This window comes from Syzygium oleosum, unplaced genomic scaffold (genome assembly GCF_021117445.2).
Source record: "Syzygium oleosum isolate NSW1041296 unplaced genomic scaffold, Sole_v2.1 Sole_v2.05, whole genome shotgun sequence".
NCBI lineage: Eukaryota > Viridiplantae > Streptophyta > Magnoliopsida > Myrtales > Myrtaceae > Syzygium > Syzygium oleosum.
In genome coordinates, this window is record NW_026607489.1 from 13,645,532 (window position 1) to 13,668,678 (window position 23,147).

Here is a 23,147-nt window from a genome sequence, read left to right on the forward strand (position 1 = left end):
AGCTCCAAGCAGTATTTGGTCAGAATCAACTCTAGGGGACATGTTGCAATCAATTTCTAAAATTCATGGGGTAAATTATGAAAATTAAGGATGATCGACATCCAAACTCATAAAATATTTTGTGCGTCCTGTCCGAAGAATAGATTAAATATTTATTAAAAAGAAGAAAGTCATAGTCGCTAGTAGAAACGTATTACCTTAAGTCACTTCATGGTAGCTTTCTAATTTTTGATGTAGGTCTTTGTCATAGTATTAAATACAATCTCTTATTAGGAAAAATTGTAAAAAAAGTCATGAACTTAATATACGACAATCAATTCAATACTAAACCTTTCAATTGTGCCAATTTAATCTAAATATTTTGATAACTTGCCAATTTAGTCATAAACCATTAGACAACTTACCAATTTAGTCATAATTTTTTTCAATTGTGCTAGTGTAGTTCTAAGACTTTTAATGATTTACCATTTTAGTCTTAAACCTCTTCACGATTTGTCAATTTAGTCCTTTCAGCTAATTTTGATCATAAATTACAGACGAGGCATCTATTCAGCCTTCCTAAATGGCACGCCGGCACTAATGAAGACAATTTTTGCAATTTTTAAATTTAATGATTTTTTCCCTTTTCTTTTAATTTCTTTATCCTTTTTACCCTCCGCCGGCCTCGAGCAAGGATCGCCCTTGCTTGGCCTGGCAAGGGCCGCAGTCATTGCCCATGCCTGGGATGGAGAGGGCAGCCCTCACCTAAGGCTAATGGAGGGAAAAAGGAAAAAGAAAAAAGAAAAGAAAAGGAAAAAAAGAAAAAAAAATAAAAGAAACTATAAAAATTGTCAATGTCAGCGTCAACGTACCACATACGACAATCGATGTTTACTAGACTGCAACGTCAGTAATTTGTGGTCAAAATTGATCGAAATGACTAAATTAGCAAATCGTCAAAAGGTTTAACATCCGAACTCCTTAGGAGAAGAGATTTATGATACGCTTGAACCAAATTGACACAATTGAAATGTCAAAAATTAAATTAGCCGCCGTACAATGGATTTAGGACTCTTTGGACAATTTTCCCTCTGTTGTTGAGTCCTAAACACGTCGCTCGGGTCAAGATCGAGAAATTTACAGCTTGCTTACCTCCTAATCTGTCTTTGACCAAAAAAAAAAAAACTCCTAATCTGTCTCTCTCTCTCTCTCTCTCTCTCTCTATATATATATATATATCTAGTATAGGTAAGAATACCTTCTCTCCTTCATAGAGTTAGGTTTTAACAATGTATCATACTTTATTATTCGGCAAAAGTATCCAATTCATCAGCAACGATGTCCAAACTGGAAGGGGATATACTACTATACAGTATCCAAGGCTATACCCAACACCACCCCCTATGACAAGCCATGATCTACTTTCCCCTTTCCATCTTCGACTTTTGATTCCTGTGCCATATGGCGAGCCACGTCGTAAGTCGCGTGAAGCCCGACGAGGAGATAGTAGAGTATCATCACCGCAGTGCAGATGAAGAACCTCCAGAATGCTTCAGTGCCCAGCGAACCGATCAGGAATATGTTCGTCCCGATCGACAACGACGGCAGATGTGGAACCAGGGGAACCCCCCAGAGCTGTGGCACACGCAGCTGCGGCAGCAATTCCATTCCTAAAGTGCCCAAAACCCAGAAAACAACAGCAACCACATAACCGATCCATCCTCCAACGTTTGAGCGCCAAAGTGCTGTCCCTCCGATGCAAGAAGCGACTATGACGAACAGAGAAGCCAAAAACTTGCGAAGATCGCTCTTTGGAGTCTCGCCCTTAACATAATACCGTCTCACCAGCAATGCAATGGCGACGAGCATGAAAATTAGCAGCGTACTGAAGGAGAACACGCTAGACAATACATCCAAGCTAGAGAATAATGCCACAGCAGAACCAAGCACGGTGATCAATAGAGTAGCATTAACAGGAGTGCCGGTTTTTGGGTGAACGAGAGCGAACCAGGGCGGGATCATATGAGCCCTGGCAATCTGAGTCATATACCGAGCTTGCCCAAGAGCCCCGACCAGCAAACTTGTGGTCATTCCCTTGAGGGCACAAATGCTGACGACATACTTAGCCCACTTCATGCCAATCCTCGCGAAAGCGACAGAATAAGCCGCATTGGGGTCAATTTCAGTGTACTTCTGCATCATGGTCAGTGCCAGAGCCATCAAACAGTAAATCACGGTGATCACAGTCATCGAACCGGCCAAACCGATTGGGATGTCCCTGGACGGCTTCTTCGTCTCTTCGGCCATGGTCGCCACCATGTCAAACCCCGTGTAAGACCAGTACACGACTGCTGCGGCGGTGAAAACCCCGCTCGCTCCTAGAGGGAAAAAGGGGACTAAATTGGACACATGACCACGAGAGAACCCAATTGCTATTATAAGCACTATGACCCCCGCACTAATCACAGAACTGATCCAATTCAAGCAAGAGGTATGCTTTGTCCCGGCCATCGCAATGCTATTAGCCACCACAATCACCACTACAGCCAAAGGGTCCAAGAGATTAAACCCCTCGGCCAAACCCTTGACGTGAAATCTCAAGAAATCAGGGTCGTTCTTGATCATGCTCGCGAAATACGACGTCCAAGAACGACCCAAGCCAGCCGCGCCCACAATGGCCTCCAAGAGAATATTACCGGCCGCAATGAAAGCAATGAAATCGCCTAGCTCAATACGCAAGTACGAGAAAGACCCACCAGCGACGGGGATTTCGACCGCGAACTCCGTGTAGCAGAAGGCGGAGAGCAATGCAGAGAGGCCCGAGATGGCGTAGGAGAGCACGATCGCAGGGCCGGCGTGGTCGTGGGCCTCCTGGCCGGTGATGACGAAGATGCCCGACCCGACAACGGAGCCGAAGCAGAGCCACATGAGGTCCCACCAGTTGAGGCAGCGTTTCATGTCATTCTCGCTCTCCTTCTTGAGCTCGACGAGCTCTTTGGACCGAGTCGACCGGTCAAGGATGCGATCCCTGAGGCGAGGGAAGGTCTGGGAGAGGGCTGCCTTGTAGGAGGCGAAGCTGGCGAAGGATTCCTCGGGGAAGAAGTCTTGCTTGCTCCATCTCCAGTAGCTCCTCTGCTCTTGCTTCTGCGCATCCATGGTGGCGATCCAGGGAAGGTTTTGGGGGGAGGGGTCGGACAGGATTCAGGAACAGGGCACACGATGTGCGTTTACTTAAGGCCAAGATGGGCGCAACTCGAATTGGAATGGAAAGTTCTTTTATATATTCTTCTATTTTCTTTGGGAAAGTTTAATTTGGTCGGTGTGCGTAGGGGAGGTAGGTAACTAATTAGCATGTGCTTGTTGGCTAGCAAATTAAGTTTTGCTCGGCCATTTACAGGAATGAAGAATGGGAGTGAATCTGGACTGTGCCTTTGGCCGTTTACAGGAATGAAGAAGGGGAGTGAATCTGGACGGTACCTCTCTTTTAAGGCAGTCTTTGATTTCCTTGCCTTTTGCAAGCATCCTCCATCGCCAGCTGCACTTACCTTTGCAAGCATATCCTCCATCGCCTGCTGCACTCGGGCCATATTGATTTCTTTTTCTCTCTTTGATAGATGTAGATGATGATGTTGATGGATTTTTTATTGATGATTGGTGACTGATGATGCTTATGTCGTTGCAATCAGACTTTTATGTGGACACATGACTAAAGTCCCAAATCAAAAACTGTGTACTGATGTTTTAATTATTTCTACGTGCTTAATAATTAATATATATTCAAATCTCTCGAGGATGATTGGCATCCAAAATCTAGTGGAATTTTGTTCATATCTTTTAAATTAATGGAGTATTTAAAAAAAAAAAAATGAAAGACGCGATCGCTTGTAGAAACCAATCAACTTAGACCATGTTTGGTCATCTGGATTTTTAGCGAAGATAAGACTGGATAGGATAGTATAAGTAGAGGTTCTACTATATCCTATCCACTGTTTGGTGAATCGTGATAATAAAGCCGGATACTTTCATATCCCATCATGTCTATTATTTAGTACGAACGAAATATTGATGTAAATGAACCTAAAAATGCACAAACAGAGATGGCAAAAATCTCTTATGATTCACTGCTAAAGAAACGACAAATGCATAAACAGAGACAATCTCCATCGATCAATTCATAATCATTGCACCGTCTACATCTTACACGGAAAAAGAACTCATTGCAGCATTCCAAAATCATAGGTTCAACAATGACAACTACGGCTACATCGACGAAATAGATCAACCAGCGAACACCAAAATCTAGTAAAAGAAAGCTAACATGATTATTAACCTTTGCAATTCTGAAATATAGTGCTTTGACTCTTTCGCCACTTTCATGAAATTTCAAATAAACCACGAAGCTACGGAAAAGATGGGTTTCGACTTTTTTGCTACTTTCATATACTTTTGACATGAATCAAAGAACTGCAGATATTTTTATACATGTTATATCCCTCTTGTATCCAATTTATCCTATCTTCGGCAGGAATCAAATACGGAATAAGATAAATTCTATCATATCCTGACTTTTATCCTAGCTATCAAACATAGCCTTAAGTTTTCCATATTTTATATGCAGGTCTTTGTCATAATATTAAGTACCATCTCTTGCCGACTGGTAAACGTGTCATTCATATCAACATTACGAAATTCACGATATGTTTAATTCCTAATGGCTCGGGAAAAGCTCACATATATCTATATATAGCATAGTATAGCATCTTCTCTCCTTAAAGAGTAGGTTAATGACGATTAAGAAATTGCGATATAGCGCTTGGTTATTCTATACTCTTTTCTATTTCACCTACTGTACATTAAGATTGATAAGAATTGATGATATTAACTAATCCAACCAGAAAATTTGGCAACGATGCTTCCTTGATCCTCTTTTTTTTGCACTCAAATCAAATTGACACTGCATAATAGATGGAACTAGGATAATGCTTACAAAACGGTCCGTTACTTGTGCAAAGAGTAACTTACCATAACTGACCACAAAATGCTTGAAACCTTATGACTTGTATGTTCGATTCCTGTAATAGTACCTTTTGGTTTTAGATGCAAACTAAGAAACAATTCTTTTATTTGTTTTTTTTCCCTTGCAGTCTGCGAACTCTTTCTGTAGAGAATGTGTAAAAAAGTTATACAGTGATTTTTTCGTTGTTTTATTTATTGACAGATTTTCAAAACACTAGTTTTCTTTTCAAAAATTCCCAACACATGAAAACACAAAAAAATTCTACAATATGCATCTAGTGTAAGTATGTCTGTCTTTCACTTACTGACCCGCCTCTATGGAATTTCATGCAGTATTTCAGTAAATCATATGAATTTTGTGCTTAGAGACATTTTTCAAATATAATATTATCTTAAACATATCATGAACGCGAATCTGTATTATTTAATGAGATATGACATTTGAATTGTAACGCATTATTTGTTAGATAATCAACGTGTTGTGTTTTAATTGATCATTTTGATGTGATTGATTACAGTAGGCATTCTCTAATGGGCCTATTTTATTGTTAAAATTTCATTTATTGGGCGGGGAGTACTTTTATAGAAGCAATATGTCTATGAGGCGTGTCTGATTTTCTTTTTTTCTTTTGGTTTAAAGTGAGTGTTGCAAAATTATTTGTACTTAATCTAAACTAAAGGTTCGTTTGTTTTGCGAAAAACTTAGGGTGTGTTTGTTTTGGTGAAAGTATTTTATCTGAAAGTATTTTCTGGATTTTCATCTGTTTGATTCTCTGAAAATAATTTGGTTAACGGAAAATACTTTTCGGTCAACACAAATGTCATGTTTAATCTTAGGAAAGTGAATTCCCTAATCTAAAAAGGTAAAAACACTTTCCGGAATTGCTCATATTGAATTTGTTAATATTTTTTCTTTTCTTTCTAAGAAAGAAAACATTTATGTATTTTCTTTTCTTAATAAAAATAACAAATAATTTGAAATAATTTAAAAAATACGAATTTTTCTTATAATTTTCACCATCAGATTTTTCTCACCAAATAATTGAAAATACTTTCCAAGTCTTTTTTAAGTTTTATCCAAATACCGAAAAATGAACTCATTTTCCTGAAAAATAATTTGTTGGAAAGTATTTTCCAGAAATGGTCCATTTTCCACAAAACAAACGCACCCTTAATGATAAAGGAAAATGCTTTCTGGAAAATCATTTTCCAAGAAAACGCTTAGTTTTCCTTTGTTTGGTGATACAGGATGGAAATTGTTTTCTGATGCTTGGATATCATTGGAAAATGATTTCAATTTCATAACTTTATTTCAGGCAAAAAAAATCAAAATTCTTAATATTTTTATTTTAAAAATCGATTTTTTTATTTTTTCTTTTCTTTTTTGAAAAAATTAGAATTTTTTATAATTTTCTTTTTTCTCTTTTCTTTTTTCTTTTTTCCTTTCTTTCCTTTTCTTTTTCCTCCTTACTCCGCCGTGATTGGCTAGCGACGGCAACCGGCGAGCTTGAGGGTCGCTCGGCGATGGCCATAGGCAAGCTCGAGCTCAGGTTGTCAAGCTTCAGGCTCGCTGCCAGAGGTCGCAGGTTTACTAGCCTAGGGCAATGTGACGCCTCAGAACGTCACACGCGATACATGTCGTTTCCAATTATTACTTAAAATTATTAAAACACGCGAAAGCATATTAAAGCATTCGCACAATTCTCATACAAGTTTAATAAAATATATATGCATCTTTTTATAAACATTATCATCAGTTCTACAATACAACATTTAGCAAAAAACAAAATACATAATTTCTAGAAAGGGTCAAAGTCGCTTAACTTCAGCATTATACTACTATGTCCAAAAGTTTGCCTGTACACTAACGGACCATCAACTAAGGGTCGATGACTTCACTCGACGACATGCCACCATCACCAAACCCTGGAGGACCATCAAAGCGTCTAAGCGGTCCAACTAACTCATCCTCGATATTCACATACCAAGCGACATAACGATAGATTATATACTCTAGTAACCCACGTCGACCCATAAAACGGTAGTATACCTAGTATAAACTACTGGTGATCCAGGTACAATAATATCTTCATAACTATAATCGAAAAACATGGAATCTCCAAAACGCGGCGGCGGTGAGGGATCCATTTTACATATCTGAACAATAAGGAGTGAGCCGAGGCCCAGTAATTAAAATCTTTAAGTCTAAGATAGAAGATTTACTCACCACTCAATTTGGTATCAACAATAATTATGAGTTCAATACAGTACATAACACATGAATAAATGTATTATCCTTCCAATCATGACGTGTCAGTGAAACAACAATAACATTGCATAAAATCAATCACTCATGTGCAAGCGGATGACAAATTATATATCGTGAATATCATATAATATCTCATCGATTCACACATATGAATTCACATTCGTCACTGGCTAGGACCATCTTGATTCATGAGGCATCTCGACTAACAAGGCATCGTCACCATCAATTCATGGGGAACGGAAATCATTCATACCTTTTGCAACACCTCGGCCCATTTATCACGAGTGTTCTCTTCATTAGTGAGGATAAATACACCACTCTAAATCCGCATGATTATGGTCTTTTCTTAATATCATACCATAACTACAAGAGCCATGTCATCATAGGATTTCATATCATTTCAACCTTATAGAGAACCGTTTCATAGGGTAGAAAATCTTGCTAACTCCAGAGTCTTATCCATAAACTCATACAAGGGAATTCGCTTGGTGTCGAATAGGTTGTGGCAAAGGTCTTAATCACTTAACATCAAAGACATACATAATTAATTACAACACAAAACATGTCACGTATTTTCATAATTACAAACGCAAACAACATGTCAATCTATTGTTATTTCACATAATATACAAGACAATCAATTAATTATGCACCTTCCAACATGAGAACTAACCTAAAATTTTCACTAAGCCAATGTCAATTAGAGAAGAACTTTTGCAAGTTCTATAACATTTAAATACTACTACCCATAATTTAGTATCTCATTTAATTATTTTAAACCCCCTTGATTTAGCTCACTTTTACCACATATAAAAGAGATAAATTCCAAATTCTAAAAAAGATATTAACCTAGTAAATTTCTCATTTTATAATTTTATCCTTAATTTTCGATTTTTAATCCACCAAGCCATAATAATCAAAATAAAAAATATATGCTATTAATATGCTATTTAAAACACACAAATATCTTATTTACATTGTAGACTCCACATATATTACAAAATTTTCAAAACTGCCACTTTTAATTACTTAATACAAATTTCTCTAATTTTGCATAGTTAAACATATTACCTAATGAAGCAATTATCTCTAAAAACTAACTTAACCACTTATCAAAATGAGGGCCCACGTACTGTGAACAGTCCCCAGAACTTCCAGTTTTTACAGATTCACCCCTCAACTTGGTAAAATTACAAATTTTCCCCTTAAACTTTTAAACTCATTTTTTTCAACCGGTTTGATTTTATTTAATTAATATTACTTAATAGCTCACTAATTAACACTAAAAATCATAAATTAACACTGTTCACAGCCCCTCCTCATTTTCTGTAAATTCGAAATTCTTCCTTACCATAACAAGAAAAATTACCAAAATACCCTTTTATGCCTAATTTTACCATGTTCACACTTTTCCAACTCAAAATGTAACAAAACCTCTTAGTAATCTCTCAAAGACCACCCAAGCATGTGAAAAACTTTTACTTCAAGCTCAATAATCACCAAAGCTTAACATACATCTATTGAAACTTGCTCACACATAGCATACGATCTAAACTAAATTACAAACAATCAATCAATCAAGATCAAGAGTACTAAATAAATCGTTATAGCTTAGTCCTTAGAGTTTTCACTTACCCAAAGTAAAATCTTCAACAAAGCAAGCCTCTAACCACCTTGAAATCAAAATAGATACTAAGAATTAACAAATCTTATTCTTGTGAAAACAACAAAGCATATTTGATAAAGAAAAAGGAAAAGAAAGTCCAACAATATACCTTGTCACAAAGCTAGATTGAAAGTGAGCTTGAACTTTGATATATATATTTTTTTAAAGAAAGCCAAAACGAAAATTTGCTTGGGAAAGAGAAGGAGAAGAAGGGGGTGGTGTACGTGAAGAAGAAGAAGAAGAAGAAGAAATGCCCTTTTAGTCTCTTATCTTTCAAAAATTTTACCATAATGAAAAGTATTTTGGGATCACATTAATTGACTTGGGTTAGAAACTATAATAACAAATAACTATAGTTACATTTAAATAATAACTTTCTAGGGTTAAAATATAATAGATCATGAGTTACATTTAAATAATAACTTACTAGGGTTAAAATATAATAGATCATGCATGATGTCATAAACTTAGGTCCCAAGCATTTCAATTAGGCATATAACAAAATAGGGTGAGAATTAAGACATTTATTCATGTTAATATAGTGACAAATAAGATAATTTAATTGAATAGAGGAAGATATTAAGTTATTTTGGGTACATACTATACATAGAGGTAAATAAACAGATAAATCAGTATTCGTTTGAAATGTCGGTAAATCAGAAAATTATTTTGAAACCGCTAAAATCATTAATAAAAAGTATAGCATAAAAGTAACACCTTAACTCAATAAAATTTTTAATATTTGGAAATCATTCGATACGTATTTTGGAGCGTATCGGTCCCCGTTGACAATTACTAAATTAATTTTATTACCTTAATAACTCTCACTGCTTAGTATTTTAAATATCATAAACTATGAAGAAAATTTCGGATGTCATAAGCAAGCTCGATGCTCGTCACCAGAGGCCGCCGCAAGCTCATCGACCTAGGGTAAGCTCATCGGTGACCAGCCGAGGAAGAAGAGAAAAAAAGGAAGAAAAGAAAAAGAAAGAAAAAAGAAAAGAAAAAAATAATTCAATTTTTTTTTATGAAAATAAAAAAAATGATTTTAAAAAATAAAAAATTGAATTTTTTAAAATAAATATTTTTATAAGAACAAACATTTCATTAATTAAGGACTCGAGCCCGAGCGCCGAGGACATGCGCATGGCCATTGTGAACTCGGGCCAAAGGGTCGGGACTAGAGCTTGATCATCGACAACCTGAGCACGGCCTTTATGGACCCGAGTTTGAGTGCCGAAACATCGAGTACAAGCACTAGGGGTTTTGGCTCAGCCTCGATGGGTGTAGGTGTTGGGGGCCCGGGCCCTGGGCTCTAAGGTCTCGAGCTTGGCCGCCGAGACCTGATCTTGAATGTCGTTACTTGGGAATCAGGGTTGGGGTTTTCGTGCCCAAGCGTAGAGTTTCGGATCTAAGCGTTAATAGCTGTCATATTTTGGAAAACGTTTTTCGATTTTTTCAAAGAGAAAATCATTTTCCTAAATTTAAGTTTTGGTAAGAAAACCTTTTTCCGTTGACTAGGAAAACATTTTTTTTAAACTCATTTTCCTAAGCAAACCAAACGCCGAAAAATGAGGAAAGTGTTTTTGTGGAAAATATTTTTCGCGAAACAAGCAGACCCTAAAACTCCAAGCAAAAAAAAAGAGAGAGGGGCTAAAATAAGACAAAAAGGACCAAGAAAAAGAAAGAAATGGAGAAAAAAAAGGCATCCATTGCACAACAGGAATTTCCTTCTATGTTGCATCAAAGGAGAAACTAGATTGCCTAAAGCACTAAAAAACACGTAAAAGCAATCATTGTACCATATGAATTTGTTCTTTTTCCTTTTCTTTTTGGCGAGCAAAGAGTACAATAAAAACTATCTCATCACTAGTGATAAGGCAAAGGAATATTTCACAGATTGCCCTGGCCTATTGCAAAAACAAAAAAAACAAAGCAATCGATTCAAGTGTGGAACACATTTCAAGTTGCGGTCTGATCGGCATCTTGGCCTTATAATCTTTTGTTGTGAGATGGAAATGTAACAAGTTTCGACAGTGTAACAATTTTTAGCTTGATAATTGTGAATTTTTTATTTATTTTTGGGAGTATTATAATTTCCCCCAAGCTCTGAGATTGTGGCAAGTTACCCTGTGATGTTTCGATTTTTGCAATTTGCACCTTGAATTCTTGAAATTTGTTGCAATTTTCTCCCTAACTTTGACTCTAGACAAAATTTTCTCTCATATCCAACCATGTTGCTAGTTTTGAAAGGCAATTTGATCATGTATCATCTATATATGTGAGGAAAAAAAAATAAAGACTACTAAAAATATATATTGCAGAACTATATATCAATATGCACGTGGCGTTGACTCCGGTCATATATTTGCCGTAACTTTAGTCATATACTCTCGCGTGTAATATTTTTCTAGATCAATTTTTTACTTTTTTCTATGTATATACTTATATAAGAATTACCCTCCACAATCAATTACATGATCGGAGCTCCAAGCGACATTTGGTCAAAATCAACTCTAGATGACACACCAGGTCTTTGTCATGGTATTAAATACTATCTCCTATTGACTCATTAACACGTCACTCACTTCAACATCAAGAAATTCACAGCTTGTCTAACTCCCAATTCGACTCTCTCTCTCTCTCTCTCCATATATCTAATATAGGTAAGAATGTATGAGGGTTAGGTTTTGACAGTTAAGAATTTGCGGTACAACACTTTATTATTCTATATTCATTTCTTTTTCAGCAACTGTATATGTTGAGGTAGATAATAATTAAATAATATTAACTCGTCCAACGAAAAATTCAGCAATAATGCTTTTATCCTTTTTTTCCGCTTAAATCGAATCAACCTTGCATAATAGGAAAAACTATTGCATAAGGACGAAAAAAAGAAAGAAAAATAAAAAAAAATGGAAAAAAAGCAACCGTTGTACGTGAGGAATTTCCTTTTACATTGCATTAAAGGAGAAACTATATTCCCAAAAGCCAAAAGCCAAAAGACAAAAAAAAACATAAAAGCAATCGCGGTACAATAAGAATTTATCTTTTTTCCTTTTCTTTTTGGCAAGCAGAGAGTACAATAAAAACTATTCCGCCACTCGTGATAAGGCGAAGGGAATAATTCACAGGTTGATCGTTTTGTTGCAAAAACAAAGCAATCGATTTAGGATGTGTTTATTTTGCAAAAAAATGAATGATTTAGAAAACATTCTCCAGAAAATGATTGCTTGCATCACTTATAAAAATGATGAATGAGAAATATTTTTATAGTCCATAGAACTATTCAGACATAATTTGTTATTGATAATGAAAATATTTTTACTGGTTAATTATTTCAAGTTATACAAATAATCATTTTTTGAAAAATATTTTTCAAATCATTCGTCTTCTACAAAATAGATGGGTCGTTAACCGTGGAACACATGTCAAGCTATAGTCCCACAAGTACCGTGGCCTTACAATCTTTTATTCTGAAACTGAAATGTAACAAATCTCAACCATTTAACAAATAATTGTGATTTTTTATTTTCGAGAGAATTAAAAATTCCCCCCAAGTTATGGGATTGGGGCAAGTTTCCCTGTGATGTTATAATTTTTTGCACTTGGCCCCTTGAAATTTTGAAATTTATAGCAATTTCCTCCCTAACATTGACTTTAAACAAAATTTTCTCATACATTCAACCATGTGACTAGTTATGAAAGGTAAATTGATCATGTATCATCTCTATATGTGAGAAAAAAAAATATAAATGCTACAAAAAACAAATTTTAGAACTGTATATCGATATGCGTATGACGTTGATACCGATCAAATACATGTCGAAACTTTAGTCCCATACTATCGCATGTAATATATTTCTAAATTATTCTTTTACTTTTTGTATATTCTTATATAACGACTTTGCCATTCACAATCAGTTACGTGATTAGAGCTCCAAGCGAAATTTGGTTGGAATCAACTCTAGGGGACACATTGCAATCAATTTTCAAAATTTATAAGGGCAAATTAAGTAAATTAAGGATGATTTACTTCCAAACTCATAAAGAATTTTGTTCGTCTCGTTTAAAGAATGGGTTAAATATTTTATAAAAAAGAAGAAAGGCATAGTCAATAATAGAGACATATCAACTTAAGTCACTTCACGATAGATTTGTATTTTTTGACGCATGTCTTTGTTATAGTATTAAATACTATCTCAAACCGACTCACAAACATGTCATTCACGTCAACATCGAGAAATTCACAATTTGTTTAACTCCTAATCTCTCTCTATTTATAATATAGATAAGAATACATTCTCTCCTTCAAGAATTAGGTTTCGATAATTAAGAAATTGTGGTATAACGCTTTATAATTCTAAACTCTTTTCTTTTCTGCCGACTATATTAAGATTAATAAGGAACATGGTGAGGTGGGGACATTTATTTTCAAGTGTGGAATTCAACTCTTACGCTTCACAAAGAAAAATAGCAAAAGCCTAAAAAAGAGAAAAGAAATTTAGAGTAAGACAGACAGGAAAAAAAAAGCAACAAATTTGGCAATAACGCTTTATTTATCTTTTTTCCATTCAAATCCAACCAACATAGGATGAGCTATTGCATAAAGACAAGGCAAAAAAAAAAGGAAAGTAAAAGAAAAAAAGAGAGAAAAAAAGCACCCGTTGTGCAAGAGGAATTTCTTTTTACATTTGCATCAAAGGAGAAACTATTTTTCCTCAAGCGGAAAAAAGGAAAATAAAAGGAGAAAAATATGAAACACAAAAGCAATCATTGTGCAATGGGAATTTGTCTTTTTCCTTTTCTTTTTGGCAGGCAGAGGGGTACACCAAAAAGCATTGCATCAATTATATAAGTTTGGCGAAGGGAATAATATTTCACGGGCTGCCCCATTCTATTGAAAAAAAATCAATTCAAGCGTGAAACACATGTTGAGCCATAGTTTTCCACGGGTACCGTGGACTTATAATCTTTTACTGTGGGATATATATTCCGACATAAATAGTTTGTGATTTTTTTATTTTCGAGAGAATTATATTTTCCCCCAATTTTTTTGGATTGGGACAAGTTGTCCCATGATATTCGGATTTTTGCAATTTGCGTACCGGCCTTTTGAATTTCATGGCAATTCCTCCCCCAGTTCCGACTCCAACCGAATTTTTCTCACATAGCTGCTAACCATGTGATTGGTTATAAAAGGCCAACTAATTATAACGATCTTTACATGTGTGGAAAAAAATGTTAGTACAGCTCAAAAAATGCATTCCACAACTGTATATTGATACGCGCGTGTGTGGCATTGACTCTGGTCAAATGCTCGCCGGAACTCTAGTTGCATGCTCTCACACATAAAATTATTCCGAATTACTTTTCAAATTTTTATACGTATAAATTGATATGACGACTTTGCCCTCCGCAACTGGTCCCGTGCTTCGAAATCAACTCCAGGGGTCGCATTGCAACCGACTTCTAGAATTCGCGGGGCAAATTAGGAAAAATTTCATACGTCGGGGGGGGGGGGTGATTTGCGAAAACCCTAAAAGCCCGGGACGAGTATGCAATTTCGCTTTTCGTCTTCTGGGGATCCAATGGTAAAAAAAAAAAAATCGGTGGAGATAGGCGCCCACGAGGGACCAAAATCTGGAAATTTTGCAGGAATTTCTTTTTTTTCTCCCCCCCCCCCCACCCTCTTACATATATACAAGAAATCGAGACAAAACAGGACAGCCCCAAGACAACATTCATCCCCCACCCCTCCCCCTCTCCGGCGATCCCACCCGTACACGTGGCCCTCGGATGGGAATTATTGGGAAGAACATCCGGCGGGCCCCACCCGTTTGAACACTGACTTACGCTGGTTGTTTTTTTGGTTGTTTTTTTCTTCCCTTTTGACCCCCCCAATCAAACCGAGAATTTCCTCCCGATAGATAAACGAAAACCAAAAAAAAATGTACGGGGAAGTTTTTTTTTTCCAGGGATCCGACGGTGCAGAACGAATCGGGACGCGCGCTCTCAAGATCACCACCACCCCCGAAGGGGGGAAAGGGGGGGGGGAGGGGGGGGCGGTGCGCCGCGGTAGGCCCCACCCGCCCTGACAGTTAATGGCGAATCAGGGCCCTCCACGTGGCCCGAGGGGGAGTGGGGGTTGTGCTGAAAGCGGCCCGTTCTTCTCGAGTCCGGGTGACCGGACGCAGAGGAGCCCAAAATCTTGAAAAAGTAAGCTCGGCCCTGTGCGAGGTGGAAGCTGAAAAATTTACTTATGCTGGTGTGTCTGTGTGCGTTTGTGTGTGTGTGTGTGTGTGTGTGTGTCTGCGCGGAGTGTGAAGAGAGTTTGTGTTTTTTCCGGGGGAAGTTTGTGCCTTTTACCTTACCATCCGTGGAATCAAAGAATCTTTCTCCTCCTTCTTGGTGAAGAAAAGATTGGAGGAGCTCAAGAAGTTGGAACCCAACAGTGGGTCGTGCTTGGATTTTCTCTTCAGCTCACATGAGGTACGGGGCTCATTGGTTTCGATTTTTCCAGCCGTTTGGTGTGCTTTTTGTACTTGCATCTCGGGTTTTGATGATGCCTGCGAAATTGTGGGTCTTCTTGGTTCACCCTGACGAATCTCTGCGGGATGGTCTTCAATGTTAGCCTCTTGGGTTGGGATGAAGTAAAGCTTTTTCTTTTTTAATAGGTCTTCTTGCCCCTTGAGAAAATGGTGAATCTTGTTCCACTTGAGAATGCTGGGTTTTTAAGGGGGGGTTATGTTGGCAGTGTTTTTTAGGCTTCTCATTTGGCGGGGGATGTGCAATCTTGGAACTTCTGGTCTTCTTTAGTGCTGGATTTGTAATGCTTCCTTAGGCCACTGTAGTGGTTGGGTACATAAACTTAGTCAAGTTAGGAGCTTTAGATGTGTTGGCTCTGAGATGCTATCAAGGTAGACCCCAAGATGGAAGCGGAAACCTCCATCACAGTCGTGGAATGGTCAGCGTTGTTGAAATATCTCACTAGATTTTTTGTTCTATTATCTCTAGGGACTCTCAGCTTAGTCCGTGCCTTTGGCCCCCTAGGTTTGAGGAAAGAGCACTCCGCAGTCCGCACCTATTGCACCAATCTAATAGCATTCTCCTTCCTGTCCACCTCAATAAAATAATCAAGGCAAACTCCATTGTACTTACTGTTCCAAAGGCTGGTAAGAAATGCTTGTTGCATTTTAAAAGGAAACTATGGATTAATCTCGAGTTTTTCGATGACAGCCAGCATCAAACTTCTGGTGTATACTTGTAGAGTCATGTGTGGTACATCCTTTGCACTTTAGGAGCGATTGTAGACAAGGATTTAAAAGGCAATTGTCTTCTTTTTTTTTTTTTTTTAATCTCTTTTGATAACTTGTTGTTCGGCTGGCTTGCTCTGAATGATAACAGTCATGCACGTATCGTTGTTATCACTATTTTGAAGAGGTATTATTATTGACTGATCAATGATGCTACTCTCATGTGTACTGAGAATCATGATTCCTGGAACTCAACAGGTTTGCTTTGCAGAGCAGAGTTTTCCTTAGCGAACCTCCATGTTGAGAATGTTTCCCTGGAGTAGTTGCAAAGATTAGCCCCAGATAGCTGGTTCACATTAATTTTGGACATGAGTATGCTACTGGGACCATGCTTGAACCAAGGGAAGCTGATATTCCAATCTTGTTTCTTGTCTTGGTCGTGTTTCCTTTGGTTGCTTACATTTTACTTGGGAAGTGGAGTGATTCTGCAAAGAAGAAAGAGAGGATAAGTTTGCTTGCTCAGCTTGCTGCCGAGGAAGCTTTTAAAGCTGAAGCTATGGCTGTGGCTGACGTTGTCCCTCTTGTGGCTTCCTCAAAAAATGGAACGCATCAATGTGTACGATGCTCTGGTCGAGCAACAACTCGCTGCTCCAGATGCAAGTCTGTTAGATATTGGTCAGTGACACTGCAACTCACTCTCCTCGTTAGAAAAAAAGTGGTAACGATGGGAAAAAGTTAATTAAAATATGCGAAGCAGGAAACACAATCCCCCAAGGGACTGCCATTCGAGTTTTAAAGGGCTTACAATTTTTGACACAAATTAACATGATTATAAGGCAAACCTGAAAGTGACACGGCTTGGCACGACTTTGATATACATAAGTTTTATAGCATTATTAGCAATTATATAGTGTTATCCAATTACATGACTTGTCGCGATTATTACATGTGAACGTGAATTGCCACTGTCAAATGAGTTGATGAAAGGGCTGTCGATACTACCCTGATTGCATTTAAGTTACGATTGTATAGTTTGATCCACTAAATTTCTGCTTCCTTGGATGATAATCACTTACTTTAGACATATCTCTGTACGATTTTCGAGTGCATTTTACTCAAAAACTCCAGTTTTAGGTGTACCAATGGATTCTTTTTTATTTATTTATGTTGCTAATTTATTGATGGAGGCTCTTGAAGATGGAAAAGCATTGAGCATTGCCGTTCAAAATCATGGAAATCTTTTAATTAAGATATTTTCTTTTGAGCGAAACTGTGGTCATTTAGTTGAAAAAGGAGAAACTTATATTATGAACAGAAAGGTTAATTCCAGAAACTGTGCATCTGTAATATCTAATGGCAGGAGTGTTTGCAGAACTAAGTTATACCTTAAAATTCTTGCACGCAGTTCCGGTAAGTGTCAGATAATTCACTGGAGGCAAGTACATAGGCAAGAATGTCAACCACTGGCCATCACCTGGAACAATTCATGTCCTCAGCCCGGCTTAATGGAAGAAAATCTGGATGATCTAACGTACAATTCTGTGAGCTCCAGTTCCTCAGCTTCTGTTTCTTGTTCGTCTATTGATGCATCTCAAGTCTCAGCAGCAGAGAGGAAGAGTAAAGAGAAGCGAGTTTCATGTAAATTATGCAGGGGAATATCAAGAAAAGATGACGGATTCAAATATGATTTCCTTGATGAAGTTAGTGGGAACATGACTGAGTGTTCATCCTCTTTTAATTTGTGCCCCCGAAAGGAGGCTTTTGTAAGGCATAAGGTGTCATCTTTTGTGACAACTCTTTTTCCATTTGTGGTATTCTCATGATGGCTGGATTTTTTTACTAAATGTTATTCTTCATTATGTGCAGGCCAATACCAATGGATCGTTAGGGTCTGAAGGAGAAACTACTGGAAGGAACAGCTTCAATTGCATGAATGGGTATATCAATGGATATGCTGGTTTGACTCATAAAATTGAGGAGAATAGCAAGTGGGCAAGCCAACAAGAGAACTTATCTAATACAAGGGAGAATCATGGCAACTTCTTTTCTTCATCAGAACATGGGGTCAGTTCAAGTGAGAAATCCCCATTTACTGTTCCAGGTGGTAGCAATGTCTTTGAAACTTCTAGTGCTCAAACCATGGAATCGGACTGTCAGTCTAAAGCGACTACAAGGGGCAGTGTTAAAGCAGAAAGGGCTTCGCTTTCTTTTGAGAGCGGTGTACCTAAACCACCGAATTCAATGATAAAAGCGTCTACTGAGCGATGCTTAGGGAGTGAGAGGAGGGAACAAGTTACAGGTGATTCGAGTTCATTTAGTTGATTGCTATTTGCAATCTTAAGCATTTTATTGTTTATCCCAATTTCTTGAAGTAGCTTCACTAGTGCTAGGGGTAATTGCTGCAGAAGGGACCAGTACTTTCGCTAATACTGGAATCACGAAGATGATGGGTGTAAGGAAGTCAACGAAACTTACCCGCTTGGATGCTTCGGAACATAATGGCGAGAGGCAAAAAAAATCTAAGGTCAGTAACCATTAAATGCATTTTTCTTGCAATTTAGACATTTTCCCTTGATAAGGAAAAGAGTGTCTCTTAAAGTCTTAAAACATTTTCTACTACAGATGCTATTTCCTTATGAAGAATTTACAAGGTTCTTTCAGTATGAAGTTTTCGACTTATCACCTAGGGGACTTATCAATTGCGGCAACAGGTGATTCTATCATGCTTCTGCTTTTGCTTTTGGTTTCAGCTTAAATCATCTGGTTAGAGTATGAGACTACGAAAGACTGCAATTTCTTGTGAAGTGTGATTCTTTATACAGATAGTTCTGAAGCAATGAATTAAAGACGAAAATACTAATAGAAAACTACTTATGAGATGATGGTCATGTAATTATTGTTCTATTTGTCACTGTAGAAGTTCTAGCCTTAAAGCTAATCAAGGTTTTTGCTTTTTATTGGCATCAGCATGGATGTCTTATGTTCTTGTTTTCATATTTGCTTTGCAGTTGCTATGCCAATGCTGTGTTGCAGTGTTTGACATATACAAAGCCTCTCACTATCTATTTGCTCCACAAAGAACATTCAAGAGCCTGTAATTCCATCCATTCATACTCTTTGTAGTTAACTGATCATTGCTTTCTACCAATTTGCATAATTTCCTCTAGGTTGTCATCATCTATCCTCGTATCTTTTATATGCATTCCAGGTTTTGGAAAAGATTGGTGTCTTTTGTGTGAACTTGAGCAACATGTGACGATGCTGAGAGAATTCGGTGCACCACTGTCTCCTAGCAGAATACTGGTGCACATGCGGAGTCTTAATCGCCATATTGGTGAAGGAAGTCAGGAAGATGCTCATGAATTTTTGAGGTATTTAAAGGGAACTTTTCGAATATGTAAATACACGTTTGTAAAGACTTCGTGCTTGTTTTTTTGTAGCCGTGAATCTTTTGAAAGAATTCTTGGAATTTGAATTTTCAAATAAATGAAAGAGAGGATATTGAACGGGGCCTATTCCAGAATTTCAATGCACTATCCTTTTGTGTCATTCTCTAGGCTTCTCGTCGCATCAATGCAGTCCATTTGCTTGGAGGGATTGGGTGGGGAGAAGAAGGTTGATCCAAGGTTGCAAGAAACAACATTCATTCAATATACATTTGGTGGGCGCCTCCGATCGAAGGTGATTGCCCCTCTTTTTCCTTGCAAATGCTGCAGCAGCTTCATTTTTCTGCTTTTGCATCTTATTCCCTGAAATCATGAAAAGTGAATCTCCTCTTTTCCAGGTCAAGTGTTTGAGATGTCATCACGAGTCAGAGCGATATGAAAACATAATGGATCTCACGTTGGAGATATACGGTCCGGTTGAATCATTGGAAGATGCATTGACACAATTTACAACTCCAGAAGATCTGGATGGAGAAAACATGTACAGATGTGGAAGGTTAGATACCATTCTTCTTCGACTTGTAACGTGCATATAGTTTGTTTGCCCATACTTACCATTATCTAAACATTTTGGTGACTAGATGTGCTGCATATGTGCGAGCCAGAAAGCAGTTGAGTATACACGAGGCACCCAATATCCTGACTATTGTATTGAAGAGGTTCCAGGTAGCATTTTGAATTGTGAATTGGGTGCTTTGACAAGTTATTTAACTCATCAGTGTTAAGATGCTTGGCTCAAGATTACAGCTTAGACAGTTATGTTGCTTAGATAGTGGATCAAGCCGTTCGCAAGGGCCAACTTGAAGTTCCTTTAAAAATGGGAAATGCCCTAACTTTAAGTGAGCAAGGAATACTGTCTTTCTGCTAAACAGAATGTATTGGACTTGTAATTCTTTAGATACTTTTTATAGAGTGGCAGTCAAGAACGTAGAGGAGGTAGGATGGGCAGTTGCGGTTGACTGGACATGTAGGGGTAAAGCGCTGTTTCGGTGCGGGCTGCAAGAGTGGTACCAAATAGAGTACCTAGTTGATGTAAATATGATTGATTTGACTTCAAGCAGTGGAAATGAACTCAGATAGGTTTCACATGACATATGCTGATCATATAATTATTACTAACCAGTTGCCTGGATCTTCCTAGTGGTTAAGTAATATTAGTCGCATTCTCTCTTTGACATGAGTGAACTGATCCAATACATTATGCCTCTCTTCTCCAGGAAGGAAGATATGGGAAAATAACTAAGTGCATTACTTTTCCTGAAATGCTGGATATGATCCCATACATGACAGGAAAAGGCGACATGCCTCCACTTTACATGCTTTATGCTGTGGTTGTCCATCTGGATACACAGAATGCATCTTTTTCCGGACATTATATATCTTATGTGAGAAATTTGCAAGGCAGTTGGTTCAGGATAGACGACACTGAGGTAACATCTCTAAACATCTGTAACTTGATTGGAGATTTTTGAGATTGAATTTCATTTGATAAAGATGCTACTTACGTAAACTTTTTCTTCTCAACTCAGCCCCAAAATGGGCCCCAAAAAAAAAAAAAAACTCAGCGCCAAAACCTGCAGTCCCTTTCACCCTGGAAACCAACTTTCAAGAAAAGAGAGTCCTTTGCATTAAAAAACTCATGAAGCAAAGGCAGGGCTAGTGAAATCAAAACAAATTATTCCTGACTTTCAACTAGGACACGACCCATTGCGACCGTGGAAATGTTTAAATTCACAAAATTCCATAATAGGTTGAGGTTGACATCCCTCCAAGAATATAAAGTTAGTTATGTTCATATATCTTCTTAGTTTTCAATAGCGCATAGTAAAAGCTGGTCTCGACACCATTGATGCTGGCTCATACAAGGAGCTGCAAGGGCGTTGCCTATATCTGATCTAAGTGGACAGAAAGATCCCTGACTTAAGTGTTGTCGTAACTCTCTTGCGTCCACCCCAAGGCCACTCTTATTTGGGTTGAAATCGCAAATGCTCCTTGTCTAGAAGCATCTTGTATCTTACAGGGCATGTAAATAACTTTTTTTTGCATGATTTGGTTCACCTATCATTTATTGCTACTTATTTCTACCAGTTTAACTCGTAGCTCATTATTGGACAGTTAGTCAAAGGAAGAAAGATTAAGATGAGATTGATGTGTTCAATCCATCTTTAGTTAAACCTAACTATCAGTTGTAACTTGTTAGGTCTCTTTTTCCTTTTTAATTTTATTTTTGAGGTGTAATCTTTGTGCCAAAAACAGGTTCAACATGTACCAATGAGCCATGTAATGTCAGAAGGAGCATATATCCTATTTTACACGAGGTAATTAACCCTTTCAATGTTAAGATCATTTGTGGACTCTGTCTATCTGAGCATGAGAAACACTGAAACTTGTTCCTGGCTCTGCAAAGATTCCGAAGGGACATTGAAGACTATCCGGTGAAGCATCTCTAAGACTTTCTGTAATTCAATTTGTTCACTCTCTCTCAGGTCCTATCCACGCCCGCACAAAAGTTTATCTGGGAAAGCTGTCCGAGATCCAGGCTTTGCATCCGAAAGAAATTGCGTATTAAGAAGTCAAAAGTCTTCCAGACAAGCAGCAGAGACCAAACAGGACAGCCAATTTGATGGCCATGAAACTAAACTGGATCCAAGACCACCATATATTGCTGCAGGCACAGCAAAGTGTGCGTCTGTTGGCGTTACTCGGTTCAGCGAAAATGGGCGACCCTTGATTGAGAATTATAACGAGATATTTGGCACTGAATTTTCTGATGCTACATCAAGCGATTGGTCTCTCTTTACGAGTTCAGACGAGGCAGCTTCTTTTACTACGGAGAGTACGAGAGACTCTTTCAGCACTGGAGACTATGCCGATCTGTGCAATGTAGATCCAATCTCCTCGATCTTCAGCAACTTGTATGGTTCAGAGTACTCCCCACCAAATGCCGTCTCCTGTAGATTACTCTTGAACGGTGGAGCGCAGACGAGGTTTGTCTCGGAGGAAAAGGGCTATGTACTGGATTCCTACTTATCAACCCAAGAAACCAGTAGAGCACAGAAAGGAGAGAGGTCAAAACAGAGAGTAAATCCACCGAGCGGATCATCCAGTGATAGGAACTGTAATGCACATGTAAACAATGGTCGTTACCCTAAGCGGGTTGCTGCACGGACTTCCAGTCATTGTATATCTAGTTCTTAGGAATTTTTCAGATGGTCAGATAGCTTAGCTAGATAGATGCAACGCCCCATGTTTTTTTGATTAAATGCTTTGCTAATGGGGTGTCAGATATCGTACTTAAGCACTCGGAGGACGCAATGTTCTTGTTTCTTTGCATTATTGATTGAAATGGGAATGTTTTTACCTGTCCTCCTTGGGTTCTTCTTATTTGATCGAAGTTCAAACTGATGATCAGGTTAGCAGCACAATGGAGTTGTTTTCGTTACCTCATTACCACCTGTGATTCTTCGGTTCTTCCAAAGTGAAGGCATAGGGGCCAAAAGGCAATTCACTTTGGC

General features: G+C 37.9%; 2 protein-coding genes across 4 annotated transcripts; one reads left to right on the top strand and one right to left on the bottom strand.

The window, feature by feature from the left end:
- Positions 1-1,260: 1,260 nt before the first annotated feature.
- LOC115667031 (cationic amino acid transporter 8, vacuolar-like) lies at positions 1,261-3,407 on the bottom strand. Its single transcript, XM_030588666.2, has one exon. The coding sequence runs from the start codon at positions 3,133-3,135 to the stop codon at positions 1,381-1,383; it is 1,755 nt and encodes a 584-aa protein (XP_030444526.1). The 5' UTR covers positions 3,136-3,407; the 3' UTR covers positions 1,261-1,380.
- An 11,704-nt stretch (positions 3,408-15,111) lies between these two features.
- LOC115663055 (ubiquitin carboxyl-terminal hydrolase 15) lies at positions 15,112-22,998 on the top strand. 3 transcript variants are annotated; one of them, XM_030585112.2, is made up of 14 exons: positions 15,112-15,422; positions 16,445-16,861; positions 17,592-17,961; positions 18,053-18,485; positions 18,571-18,710; positions 18,809-18,897; positions 19,195-19,280; positions 19,395-19,557; positions 19,744-19,867; positions 19,971-20,128; positions 20,214-20,298; positions 20,850-21,062; positions 21,889-21,950; positions 22,119-22,998. In XM_030585112.2, exons 2-14 carry the CDS (start codon positions 16,575-16,577, stop codon positions 22,828-22,830), a joined length of 2,922 nt encoding a protein of 973 aa, XP_030440972.1. In that variant the 5' UTR covers positions 15,112-15,422; positions 16,445-16,574; the 3' UTR covers positions 22,831-22,998. The 3 variants fall into 3 exon arrangements, with proteins under 3 accessions (XP_030440972.1, XP_056167413.1, XP_030440990.1); XM_056311438.1 differs by having other exon boundaries at positions 16,458-16,861; XM_030585130.2 differs by having other exon boundaries at positions 15,113-15,422; positions 18,592-18,710.
- The last annotated feature ends 149 nt before the right edge of the window (positions 22,999-23,147 follow it).